This window comes from Hirundo rustica, chromosome 4 (genome assembly GCF_015227805.2).
Source record: "Hirundo rustica isolate bHirRus1 chromosome 4, bHirRus1.pri.v3, whole genome shotgun sequence".
Taxonomy (NCBI): Eukaryota; Metazoa; Chordata; class Aves; order Passeriformes; family Hirundinidae; genus Hirundo; species Hirundo rustica.
The window spans coordinates 46,853,128-46,865,527 of record NC_053453.1 but is presented as its reverse complement, the minus strand read 5'-3'; the positions used below and the strand labels follow the sequence as shown (position 1 = coordinate 46,865,527).

General features: G+C 40.5%; 1 protein-coding gene across 1 annotated transcript in view; it reads left to right on the top strand.

Annotated features, from left to right (window-relative positions):
- The window catches only part of FGD6 (FYVE, RhoGEF and PH domain containing 6), an 81,842-nt gene that overhangs the window by 64,330 nt on the left and 5,112 nt on the right, over positions 1 to 12,400 (top strand). Inside the window, exons 15-20 of the mRNA XM_040061531.2 lie at positions 2,224 to 2,326; positions 2,814 to 2,960; positions 3,780 to 3,882; positions 5,776 to 5,903; positions 9,040 to 9,168; positions 11,527 to 11,675. Coding sequence (XP_039917465.1) covers positions 2,224 to 2,326; positions 2,814 to 2,960; positions 3,780 to 3,882; positions 5,776 to 5,903; positions 9,040 to 9,168; positions 11,527 to 11,675 — 759 coding nt within the window. The remainder of the gene's footprint in view (positions 1 to 2,223; positions 2,327 to 2,813; positions 2,961 to 3,779; positions 3,883 to 5,775; positions 5,904 to 9,039; positions 9,169 to 11,526; positions 11,676 to 12,400) is intronic.

The window sequence follows — 12,400 nt, the reverse complement described above, 5'->3', positions numbered from 1 at the left end:
CATGCATTTTTCAGTAGCAGCCATTACTGGGGTTCTCTGTAATCCATTTGAGGTTTTCTACTGTGATGTTAAATTTTAAATAAATAAATAAAAATAATAATGTTTAAAAAACCCAAGAAACTCCTGCAATTTTAGTAAACAAAATCACTTTTGGAAGGATGCAACAAATACTGGACCTGCAGCAGGAGAAGCCATAGGGCTGGGCAGCTGTGGGGGAGGACTGGAGTGACAGCGGAAGAAACTGCCAATTTTGCTGCAGCAAACCATTACATCAATTCCATTGCCAGTGGCACCACCTTTGCTCTTTCGTTCTGAAGGATTCCAAACAATCCTAAAGGCTACCACTAGCAAACCTACCAAGCACGAGGTTCCTGGTGAAATATTAGGGTGTAAACCTGTAACTCATTGTGCAAGCCGCTGCAATGGAGCAGTCCCCTCATGATGAGGGTGTGGTGGTGCATGATCTCCAAAACCTGTGCCAACTTTCAATTTAATTAACTAATACAGTTACAGGAATCTAATTAAATGTAACCAGATTTTGAAAGAGCCAAAGTTGATTACAGTTATGAATATTACATAGTTAATGCAGACCAGTTGTTTACAGATGAGGAAGCAAAGGTAAATAGACTGAGCAAAATGTTACACTCAGAATGTGAGATGTTGGGACAGACACTAATGCATTGCTTTGCCCTTGCACGTATCTTATTTCCTCTCCTTTTGTTCTGATTTTTTTGCTGTGTGTGCTAGATTTTTTTTTGTTGTTGTTGTTAGCTTGTGCCTCACAGGCTTCCTGTGTGTTTATTTTGTCAGATTTGTCCTCTCTGATTCTGTATAGCACTCAGTTTCATCCCATTCAAACCCCCCATTCAAAATATTTTCCTTAAAGGTCAAAAGATGATAAAATCTTCCAAATTCACTTATAAAACTATCAAATAATGATTGGCATTAGACATCTCATTCGTGTAAGTCATTGCTCACCTCTTCCCTAACTTTCCTTTCTATATATTTGTGCTCAATTCCTTGGTTTAAACAAGTTAATTTATTTGATATCGATTAAAAAGTGAGGTATGGAAAAAAATGTTGGGAGTGGATTCTTGTTTAAATTTTAGAAGCCTTTTTTAAGCTGGCATGGCATCTTAAACAGTCTAGCTGTTCCTCTGCTGCAAAGCTGCTTCATCCTTCCTCAGACTCTTCTCTGTGTTGCTGGCACAAGTAGTTGTTCAGTTGTGTGATGAACCTAGTCTGTAAATTGATCCAGAGGAAGGGCAGGTTGATGGCTTGCTTTAATATGGATTTGTTTCCCAATCCAGCCCGTTGCATAACTGTGTGTGTTCTGGCACAAGAGTGAAAATAAGATCTAGTGGCTGAAAGAAAGGACAGTAGGCTGCCCTTTGCAGAAGGAACAGCATAGATTTATGAAGATGGTGTTGTGCCCATGGACAGAGGAGGTGTTTTAGTGCTGCACATAACACAGTATAGCTGCAGGGTCCTGCTGTGCCAGGTACTCCTTGTGCTGTGCCACTTCAGCCTAATGCTTTCCTTGCACTTGATTAGTGATCCACCAGCTGTGGGATAAAGAGATGGACTAAGCTTACCTGTCTCTTTGAGTTAGCTCATCCAATGAAAATGTTTTGGGAAAAAAAATATTATTTGAAAGTAGCATGACCTAGTAGGAGCAAATAGGAGCACAAGGCAGGAGAAGAGTCACTGTGTTTTTATCTGACAGAAGCTTGGAGTTTCACAGGCCTGGCTATAACAAACTGCACTCTGAGACAGAAGGAAGTGGGGAGAAAAAAAGCTTGTTGAAATTTCAGGTTGCCTTCAAGATGGAAGGCCCATGTCTTTACATGCCCATGTCTTTGTTCTGGGAGCATCATTTAAACAAGTAGTATTCAGGCTATTCAAAGGTCTGGGGGGGAGGGGGAAGTGATGACAGACAAGCCTTGAAAGAATCACAGGAATTTTGGAAGGAGGGAAGGGAAGAAAGAAATCCACATGACAACAACAGACAAAGAAGTCTTTTTAGTATTAGTCAACATAAATAACACCATGCCAAAAGTTAAAAAATAATGCCAGTTGCAGTAGGAGTTGTAGACATTTTATAAACTGAAATTGCAGGAGAGTTACTCCAATGTGTAATAATGCTAGTGGAATTCTAATCAACATTTCCTTCTTAGAATGTAAATAATAATAAATTGCTTTTGTGGGTTTTTACTCCAACAGTTCTGCTACAGAAAGAGATGAGTGGTTAGAAGCTATCTCCAAGTCGATTGAAGAATATACAAAAAAGAGAATCACATTTAATCCGAGCAAAAGTCTTGAAGAGGTATATCCCACCATTGTTATTGGTTTGTTCCCTTTTTAATACAAAGTTTCTTCAAAAGTTCTTAGCAAAACAAGAGGTATTCCATGACAAATAATAAAGCATGATGGTAAATAATTGAACAGATGGTAGAACAGAATATTTCATAGTTATCTGCTTCATAAATTTAAAATTATTTTCTTCAAAAAAAGCCAAATCAGCTTTCACAGTTCTCTCTGTAGCCTTGTGCACAGAAAGATGAAATCAAAAAGTATTAAAATAAGCAGCTATTGATCCAAGTGGGCTGGTAAAACTTGAAAAATCATTAAATGCATCTCTTTTGTCAGGCTTGCATTATAATGGTCACTGATGGAAGAGTAGATAACATTTAAGACCATGACAATTTATCAGAGAAGGCTTTCCAACACCATTAGCATTATCCTATAATCACTGATGAATATTAGTGTTACTTCTCACTGAATGTAACGATATTGTGCCTATGTTCTCTCAGGCAGATCCAGAGAAACAGGAAGAAGATAGTCCTCTGGGATCAAAGGCTCCCATCTGGATCCCTGACACGAGAGCCACGATGTGCATGATCTGTACGAGTGAATTCACACTGACATGGAGAAGGCACCACTGCAGGGCATGCGGGAAGGTTGGGTGATTTTGTGGTTACATTTTCAGTTGGTCATTCAAGTTCCTTCTGTGACATTCAGGTGGAGCCTTACCACCCCAGCTACTCTTCTAAGCAATACTGTACTATGATACAATAATGTGGGTTAGAACCAAGATGTTTGGGTTGGTGGTTTGGGGGCTGGGGTCTGGTTTTTTTGGAGAAGTGTTATGACAGACCAGTATTCAAACTTCAACATGCTACATGTTGGTTATTTTGCAATTACATAATACCCACAAATGTTAGCTGAAATGAAGAAGTATCTTCCTCACTAATTTTCATAAGAAAAATAAGGATTTTTGATTTTAAGTTAGTACCAACCTTCTTTTATATTTTACACTTATGAAAGCTATATCTAAAAAACTTTTTCTTTCTTGTTTTAATCCAGTAGGAATACAAAATTAGAATGTAATGCAGTTGAGCCATCTGTGTTGTAAAAAACTCATCAAGAGAGCAATAGCTTTTTAGCTATTTCAAAAAATTTATGATTGAAACAGTTCAGTAACGCAGTAGGCTTGTTCTGATTTTGATAGATTATTAATGTTAGTTTACTGACTCCTAATTCACTGGGGTTTTTTAAAATATTCAAATTTTTATCATTTAGAGGAGGAAAGGACAGCATATTGAGCATAAAGATATGGGAATTAGCCAAGATCTTAAAACATTTGCAGTGTAAAATAGTACCTATTTCAGGTTTTTATGGGCTTAAAAGTTCTGAAATTAATGTCTTTGGGTATTGGGTGATTTACTGGTGCACATCATGTACAGTAATGCTTTTACCTTGTTTCTATCTGTTTCCAGATTGTCTGTCAAGCTTGTTCATCAAACAAACATGGCTTAGACTACATGAAAAACCAGCCAGCCAGAGTATGTGATCATTGCTTTAGGGAGCTACAAAAGCAAGGTAAATAAAACCTTCACAAACTGTCTTACTTTTGTGGCCTTTATAACATGGTATGTGCGGGCCTTATCTTTACTGCTGGGTTCAAACACTTAATTCTGCTTGTGCCTGAAAAATGATAGACAACTGAGATTCTAAACCACACAATCTCCTGTGGAGCAAGCCAGGAAATGAATTTGCAATACATTGGCTCTTCCTTCCAGAAATGTGTGTCTTTACCCTACAGTAATGACAAGTAGCTTAGGCTACTTTCCTTCTGAGATAACAAGTGTTACATTGTTTTTCATTAATCACAGGGTACAAGTGTACATTAGAGTCCTTGCAGTTTATCCTGACCTCCCAGGGGTTCATGTGTATGGTTACACTCTGTTACTTGTATGTCTGTAAACTTAATTTTTACCAGCGAAGCTGCTGAGATGGCTGAAGTTCTGGGACTCTGTAGAGACATAGGCTTTAATCTTTCTGAAGCTGAGTCTCTTAAGGTCTATAAACTGGTCTCAAGCCTCAGCTCAGATGGAATTCATGGATTTTGCATATCTGTACCTCAGTTCTGAAAGAAAACTCCTAACCATTGCCTACTGAACACTAGCAATACGGAATTCAACACAAAACACCACAGCTAGAGCAGTTTTCATTGAAATGCTTTCAGAGAATGTGGTTCCTAGAGGAAAGCAATGGCTGGATAGCCTAATGGTAATAACATTTGGAGGACCAGGGTTATTATCCTCATCCTAAGAAAACTCTAGTACATCTTTTTGAAGAAGCTTCCTGTCATTCTGCAGAAACAATTATAAAATCAATGGAAGAACCTCCCAGTGAGGTGGGAATCCAGTCTCATCTCACAAGACTTGCTGTGAATTAAGCTGAAATACTCGAGTATAAAGTACACGATTGAGCTGTAAACAGACTGAAAGAGCTTTCTGCCCTTCCCATGGCAGAGGCTCCAGTGCGACATGAGTTCTCTAGGGTATCAGGAAATCTGTGGTGCTCGGTGAAATAATAAAGCTATGGATCCCAGTGACATTTCTCACAGGAAGGCAGCATGGATAGATAACCCTGGAAAGGACAGTGGGAGGCTGCGATGATGGGAGGTCCAGTCTGAACCACCTGCAGGTGTCTGCACTGGGCACTAGAGGCTGCTGTGCTGCAGGCAATTGCAACTGCCTGAAGATGGGAAAAGTGCTGGGGAGCAGGTGCAGTACAGCTGGCAATCACATTGCTCTCCTGCTCTTCTCATTATTTCAGAGCCTCACCAAGTTCAGGGCCAACTCTAGAAGCAGACTTCATGACACCACTCATTCCAAGTGCAGCTGTAAAAAAAAGTGGTGGGTGTTGCTAGAAAAAGGGGTTTTGAAGAGGTGAAGTGTTGCAGAAGTCTTGCAAGAGAGATGAAGTAACTGCCTGTGGCAGTGGAAAAAGCACATGCTGGGAGATGGGAACGTCCAGAAGTGTGCAGGAAGAGGAGCATCCCTGTTGAACAAGGCTGACAAATTAACAGATGTAGAGAAATGAAAGATAAAGTACAGTCAACATAGAGGACAGCCGTAAAAAACTGCTGTGATTTTTAAGACTTAATTATCACCCTCTTTATGAGAAAAGGCAGTTCAACACCCAGAAAGCAGACTTTGAAAACAAACAAGACCAATTTGTTTAGTTTTAAACTTCTTGAGTTTTTTTTAGTAAGACTGTGATTTGGGGGAATTCTAAGTCATGGTGTTGATGATAACACCAAGAAGTTAATTCAGTGCTGAATTTAACATGATTAGGTGTTACTATTGTAACCTTGTAATCTGAATAAAAATGACAGCTGTTTTTAATAAGAAAAGTCCAAGAATGAATTGCCTGTGTTTAGTCATCTGTGACATGAAATCAATATATTCATCCTGTGCATTTTAGATAACCAGTGCACACCTAAGAGCGGATCCCCAGTCAACCATAAATCTCCATCAAGTGCCTTGTCTACAGTATTACAAAGTATTCCCTCTGGAAGAAAGCCAAAAAAAATTCCAGCAGCCCTCAAAGAAGTAAGTGTTCTATTGGTCAAAAGTGGTGTTTTGTTGCTATTATATCATCAATATTAAGAGTAGGAAAAAAAATCCTTATTTTAACCATCTTATCTAGAATCAAAAATCAAAATGTGTCTCTGAAGTTTGGGCCTTAGTTTTAAATAGGCAGGGACACTAACATGAAGCATTGTGTAATCTGCATAAACACCTGTGAGACTGTGATTCAGAACTATAGTTAAAATTGTAATTTCTTTCTTGCTTCCCTGTGTTTCCCTGAATTGTGATTCATCACTGTACCAACAGTCAATGACAAGACTCCTACACCAAATCAGCTCTTGGCTTATGATTAGGAAAATTAGAGTGAAACCCTACTGTAGTGGTTTGAATGTTTACTCTCTTTCCCCTCTGTGAGATAGGATCAGGAGGAAAGCAAAGCAGGCCCAAACTTAAAGGTATAAAGATAGATTTAGTAACACACACTAAAAGAAAGGAATGAGAATCAAAATGAAACTTTCAAAAACACTTCTCCTCCACCCACAAGCTGTTCACTTTCCCATTGACAACATAGAGACAAAGCCTGTGATTTTCAGTCAGTTTCACCATTTAAAGATAATCTTTTATCAGTTCTTAGGGAGAGGAGTCTGTCTTAGAACTTCCATGGAGACATCGCTACAAGAAACAGTCCCCTTAGTAGATCCCATGTCACGAATCTGCAGCCGCCTGGAAAAAAACTCTGCAAACTGTGAATTCCCCTCCCCTTAGTAGCTTTCCCACAACTGCATATGGGTCACGGACGCTTTGGGGTGTCATTTTAAAGATAAGCAATTCCAAAGGCAAAGGATTTTCTTTGTCTCATGAAACAGAGATCTCTTTACACTTCTTCACTGGCACAGAGTGATCTCATCTCTCTCTGTTCAAACATCTAATGGGATCACAGGATCATCGCTACTAATTCAATATTCACTCCATCAATTACAGATACCTTTGCTCAAATCCACAAATTTGAATAAACATCTCCCCAAAATGCATTATTTTCCCATGGTTTAAAGGGATATTCTAATATATTACAGTTCATTAATATGGCTCATAAGAGAAGTCCAGCCTAAACGAGGCAACTCCTCAATCCTTTCTCCCACTTAGGACTTAACACTCTCCCTTCACTGACTTCCATCTCATGCAGTGTCTCTCCATGGTTCACTCTGTCCCTTTCCTCTCACTCAGAGAAGGAGCAGTGTTCCGCAAGTTTATCTGTGTAAGGAAAGAGTTAATATCTTGCCCAGGGCCTGCGGTGGTCATGTAATCTCTGCCAGGCGGCAGCCTCTAGGATTTTCAAAGCCGCTGGGATGGGGGAAGAGAACTCTTGCCGAGGGATCTCAGAACGGCCTGGCTGGTGGATGCATCCTGCCCACCCCTCGGTGACAATCGGGGCGGGCCTGACCCATCCCGGCCTCGAAGCTGCTCCCTGGGGCCCAGAGGGACATCGCTCTCGGCCCAGGCTGGTGGCGTGGGCAGCTGCTGGGGCCCAGGCAGGTCTAGCCGTGCCTCCCGGGCCGCGGCTTTAGCGCAGGGTATTTAACAGCTGTGGCTTCCCCTTCCCCGCAGCCGCAGCTGCAGGGCACAGCCAGGCCGGGGCCAGCTCCCCGCAAACAGGGAGGAGCGGTGGGCCTGGCCAGCCCGGGCCCCTCCATGGAGTGGCTTCTGGGGGCCAACTGTTACCTGCTCCTCTGCTCGGACACAGTCATAGCTTTGTATGTGTATTCCCAAAGTCGCACCCAGCTTCCTCAGTGGCTAAACAATATGTCAGTATCTAAAAATTGGCCTCTGATAGGTCCCTGTCCTTTCCACAGCAAATTAACAGGTCCTTACAGGGTTACAGGGAGCTGTTTCTCCTTTAACTAAAAACCAAGCTGTGTTAACCCGTGACACCTACTTACTGTAGGTCTTGGGAATGGGAGGAAGTGATTTTTCAGCAGGTTTGCTGATGACACCAAGCTGTGTGTTGCAGTCGACACATCATTGGGAAGGGATGCCATCCAGAGGGACCTGGATAGGCATGACAGATTGGTCTATGTGAACCTCACAAAATTCAACAAGGCCAAGTACCAAGTACTGTGTGTTTGTCAGGGAAATCCCAAGCATAAGTACAGACTGAGTGGAGAATGGAATGATGCCAGCCCTGGGGAGAAAGAGCTGGGGCTGTTTGTGGGTGAAAAGATCAACGTAAATCGGCAATGTGCACTTGCAGCCCAAAAAACCACCTGTGTCCTGAGCTGCATGCAAAGCAGCATGGCCAGCAGGGTGAGGGAGGGAATTCTGTGCCTCTGCTCTAGTGTGACCCCACCTGCAGTACAACTCTGGGGTCCCCAACATAATAAGGACATGGACCTGCTGGAATGAGTCTAGAGGAGGGCTACTAAGTTGAGGGAAGGCTGGAGAACCTCTCCTGATAGAACAGGCCAAGAGACTTGGGCTTGTTCAGTCTGGAGAAGAGAAGGCTTCAGGGAGATTTTGGAGCAGCCTTCCAGTAGCAGAAGAGGGGCCTACAGGAAAGCTGAAGAAGGACTTTTTACAAGGATATGTAGTGATAGGACAAGGGGGACCCTTCATAAATTGAAGGGGGATAGGTTTAGGTTAGATACAGGAAGAAATTCTTCACTATAAGGGTGGTAAGGAACTGGAACGGGTTACCCAAAGAAGTTGTGGACTCTCCACCCCTGGAAGTGTTCAAGACTGGACTAGATGTGGCTTTGAGCCATCCAGGCTCACAGGGAAGGTGTCCCTGCCCATGACAGGGGAGTTGGAATGAGATGATCTTTAAGGTCCCTTCCAAGCCAAACCACTCTGTGATTCTATGGTTCTTCTTGTATAGAAATGTGTGTTCTCCAGCTGTATGTCTTCCTCAGTGTTTCAGCTCTCTCTTGTCCTGTTGTATCCAGCTGGAAGCCTCTCTTCCAGACTAGATAGATGGTAGCAGGTAAAATAATTTTTCTTTCATCCACCTGAGTTAGTTAGCAATATTAACCTGAGATCAGGTAAGAATTTCAGTCTCTGACAGGCAGAATTCTGAAAATCTGTTTTTTTTATTAAAAAAAGAAAAGAAAAGAGAAAAAAGCCGTACTATGGTTTGTTGATTAATTTTGTTTTTCCTTTTCAGGTTTCAGCAAATACAGAAGACTCTACAATGAGTGGCTACCTACACAGATCTAAAGGCAGTAAGAAACCATGGAAACACCTGTGGTTTGTTATAAAAAATAAGGTGCTATACACATATGCTGCTAGTGAGGTAAGAGGCCACATATTAGAAATTAAATATCCAATGATAATGCTGCCTTTGTAACAAAGTTGTTTATTCTTATGATCTAGGAAAAAAAGTATAAAATTAAATCACCTTGTAGTATTTGATCTGATTGTGAGTCAGTATTTTGAAAAGGCCCAGTGAGCTTGATGCCATAGTACATTGATATAGCTACGCTGTTTCTGATTCCAGATCTAGCTTTGAGTACCTCTGCACTGCACACCATTGCTTAGTTGTAGGTATGTTCTGAGTCAGTTGAATACATGGGGGATCTGTGTGCATGCATCACAGTGTACTAGTGCCAAAGGCAACCGTTATAAATGCATCTTGAACTATCTTGTTCTGCAGATCTCTTTACTTCTAAAACTGTTGTCTTCAGCCCGGAGTTGTTATTTGATATAAAAGAAATGCATCTTATGGCATTTGCTTTTTTTATTTAGAATGTGTAGTCCTATCGCAGTGTGGAATAATCTCTAACATATACATACATACATACATATATATATATATATGGTGTGTATATATGATATCCCAATATATGCTGAGGATGTAGGTTTTTTGCATCTTAGAATGTTTTGTAACATATATGGATGTATTGATCTTGGGCTTCAGGGTTTTGTATTGTGTGCTTTAGTTTACTACTAGCTTTCAAGAGCAAAATATCCAAAGCCTCTGTTTTAAGGTATTGCAATCCCTCACTTTCTTTCAAAAGGTAAGGCCCAACCTGTCCTGGCCATGTAAAAAAATTACCCTTCTTCACTCCACACCACCCCCACTCTAGTTATTTCCTGGTTTGTGTTTAGATTTGTTCCTGGGTTGTTCCTGCCAACCTTTATTTTAGAACTCCTGAATTATGTCCAAAACCTGTGATGTTATTTCCACTACAGCACTGGCAATACTAAAACAACAACAAAACAACAAAACCAAAAAACAAAACAAAAACAAAACAAAACAAAAACCAAACACAAAAAACAACAACAGAAAACCACCACCAAAAAAAAAAGCCACCAAAAAACCAAGTAGTTCTAAATATAGCTTAAACGTTTATGTAGAAAACAATTACTTTTGCATCAATTAGAAAATCATTTCAGAGCATCGTGTCTCTCCTGGCCTTTGCAAAAGAAACTTCGGCAGAGGTAAAAAAAGAGCAAAGTCTGTGACAGTCACCTTAAATTTTCTTTTGTTTTCTCTAAGGTATCAGCCTTACAGAGTAGCTTCAGTTTGCAGTTCACAGTCACAAAATTAATTTTTTCTTATTTTCTTATACTAAGGAATGTCTGTCCTTAGTTTTCATCTTGGTGAGCCATTCCAGGGGTCATTATTTAAAGAGTCTAAAGGGAAGGTGCAATGTTGCCTTGGCCACATAAGCTACTTATATTTGTTCCAAGTGATGGAAAGATCAATGGTAAAGAAATCACCTGTTAGTGGTATGAAGATCTGAGACAGTAAAACAGATTGCTCAGCCTTACATGGGTCTCTTCCAATATCAAATGCTGCTGTCACAGGACACTTTTGTTTCACTATAGAGGCAATTACCAAAGTCTTCACCTGATATGTCAGTGTTTATATAAATTTGGGGGAGGGGTTGGCTATTTCTTTTTTTTCTTTTATTCATAAGCATTGCAGGAGCTTGCCTAGTTACAAAACACTAGGAATTTGCACAGGATAAAAATACTTCCCCCCCCCCCCCCCCCCCCAATAATGCTGTGTACTGTATTCATCAATAAAAAAGACGAGTATTTAAAAATTTTAAAAAAAAAAAAAAGTAACGAGCTAAATGAGGAAGGGTATTTTCTAGTCAACTATTTGTGAACACTCAACAACCTTGTTTTCCTCTATCCTGTTAATTTCCAGCAAAAGAAAGTGAGACAAGTTTAGCCATTTAAAGATTTGGAAATTACTTTAGTGCTTGAGAACACAAGTTGCCTCTGTAGCTCCTCCTTTTAGCATACTCAGTGCAGTTAATAGCATTCCACTTCACTTCTGAGTTTGCTGGAGAGAGCACTGGGCTTGAAGGGCCTCTGGGCTGCTGCCAGGTGGTGGCTGATCTGCTGATACGAGAAGTCCTCGCCCAGCCATGAATGGACCATGCAGTGAAAGCCAAGGTAGATGCTATCAGGGAAACGAAAAGAGGATCAGCAATGTTGAAGTCTGCGAGGTTTTATTTCCTGCCCCCTGTCTCATGCATGGAGGATATGAAAAGTGGTATTCTGTGTGTGTCTATTTATAACAATTTGTTGTATTGCCTGCTGCAGTGGTATGGTGTATGAAGTCTAAATGCATGCCTTAGAATATCTTACAAGCTCTAATTTTGTATTTTTTTTCCTTTTTTTCCCTGTTACATAGGATGTGGCAGCATTAGAGAGCCAGCCTTTACTTGGATTCACAGTCAGTGAAGTAAAAGGTGAAAACTCAGAGTCTAGAGTGTTCCATTTACTGCACAAAAACACTTTATTTTACATATTCAAGGCAGATGATCCCCATTCAGCTCAAAAGTAAGAAAATATTTGAATTCATTTCTGTTACGTATTTCTAGAAAATTTGGAAGTGGTGAATGTTAATAGTCATACATTAAGCATATGCATAAAAGATCCATATTATATCATAAGACAATGAAAGATTTAAATTATTTAAACACAACGTTCTGGCTTCATTAGGGCTTCTGAAATGGAGGAAGCTGACCCACCTCTGCAAAGGACTGAATGTAGAATGAGAAAGTCAAACATAAAATAAGAAATCTTTCTTTTTCCTTGCCTATTCCTCTCACCCTGGTCTATGCAAGTGAAAATTGAATGTTACCTTTGGAGAAATCCAGAAAACGTTTTTAAGAATTAACTGATACGCTCCTTTTTTAATTTCACCTGTTCATATTGAAGAACTACTGAGGGAACTGGGGTTGTTTAGCCTGGAGAAAAGGAGACTCAGAGGTGACCTTATCACTCTCTACAACTTCCTGAAGGGTGGCTGTGGTCAGCGGGGGGGTTGGTCTCTTTCTTCAGGTAACAATGGACAGAACAAGAGGACACAGTCTCAAGCTGCGACAAGGGAGATATAGGCTGGATATTAGGAAAAAGTTTTTCACTAAAAGAGTGATAAAGTACTGGAATGGCTTGCCTGGGGAGGTGGTAGAGTCACCATCCCTAGAAGTGTTTAAAAAAAGACTGGATGTGGCACTTGGTGTCATGGTCTAGTTGAGGTATTAGAGATGGGTTGGACTCGA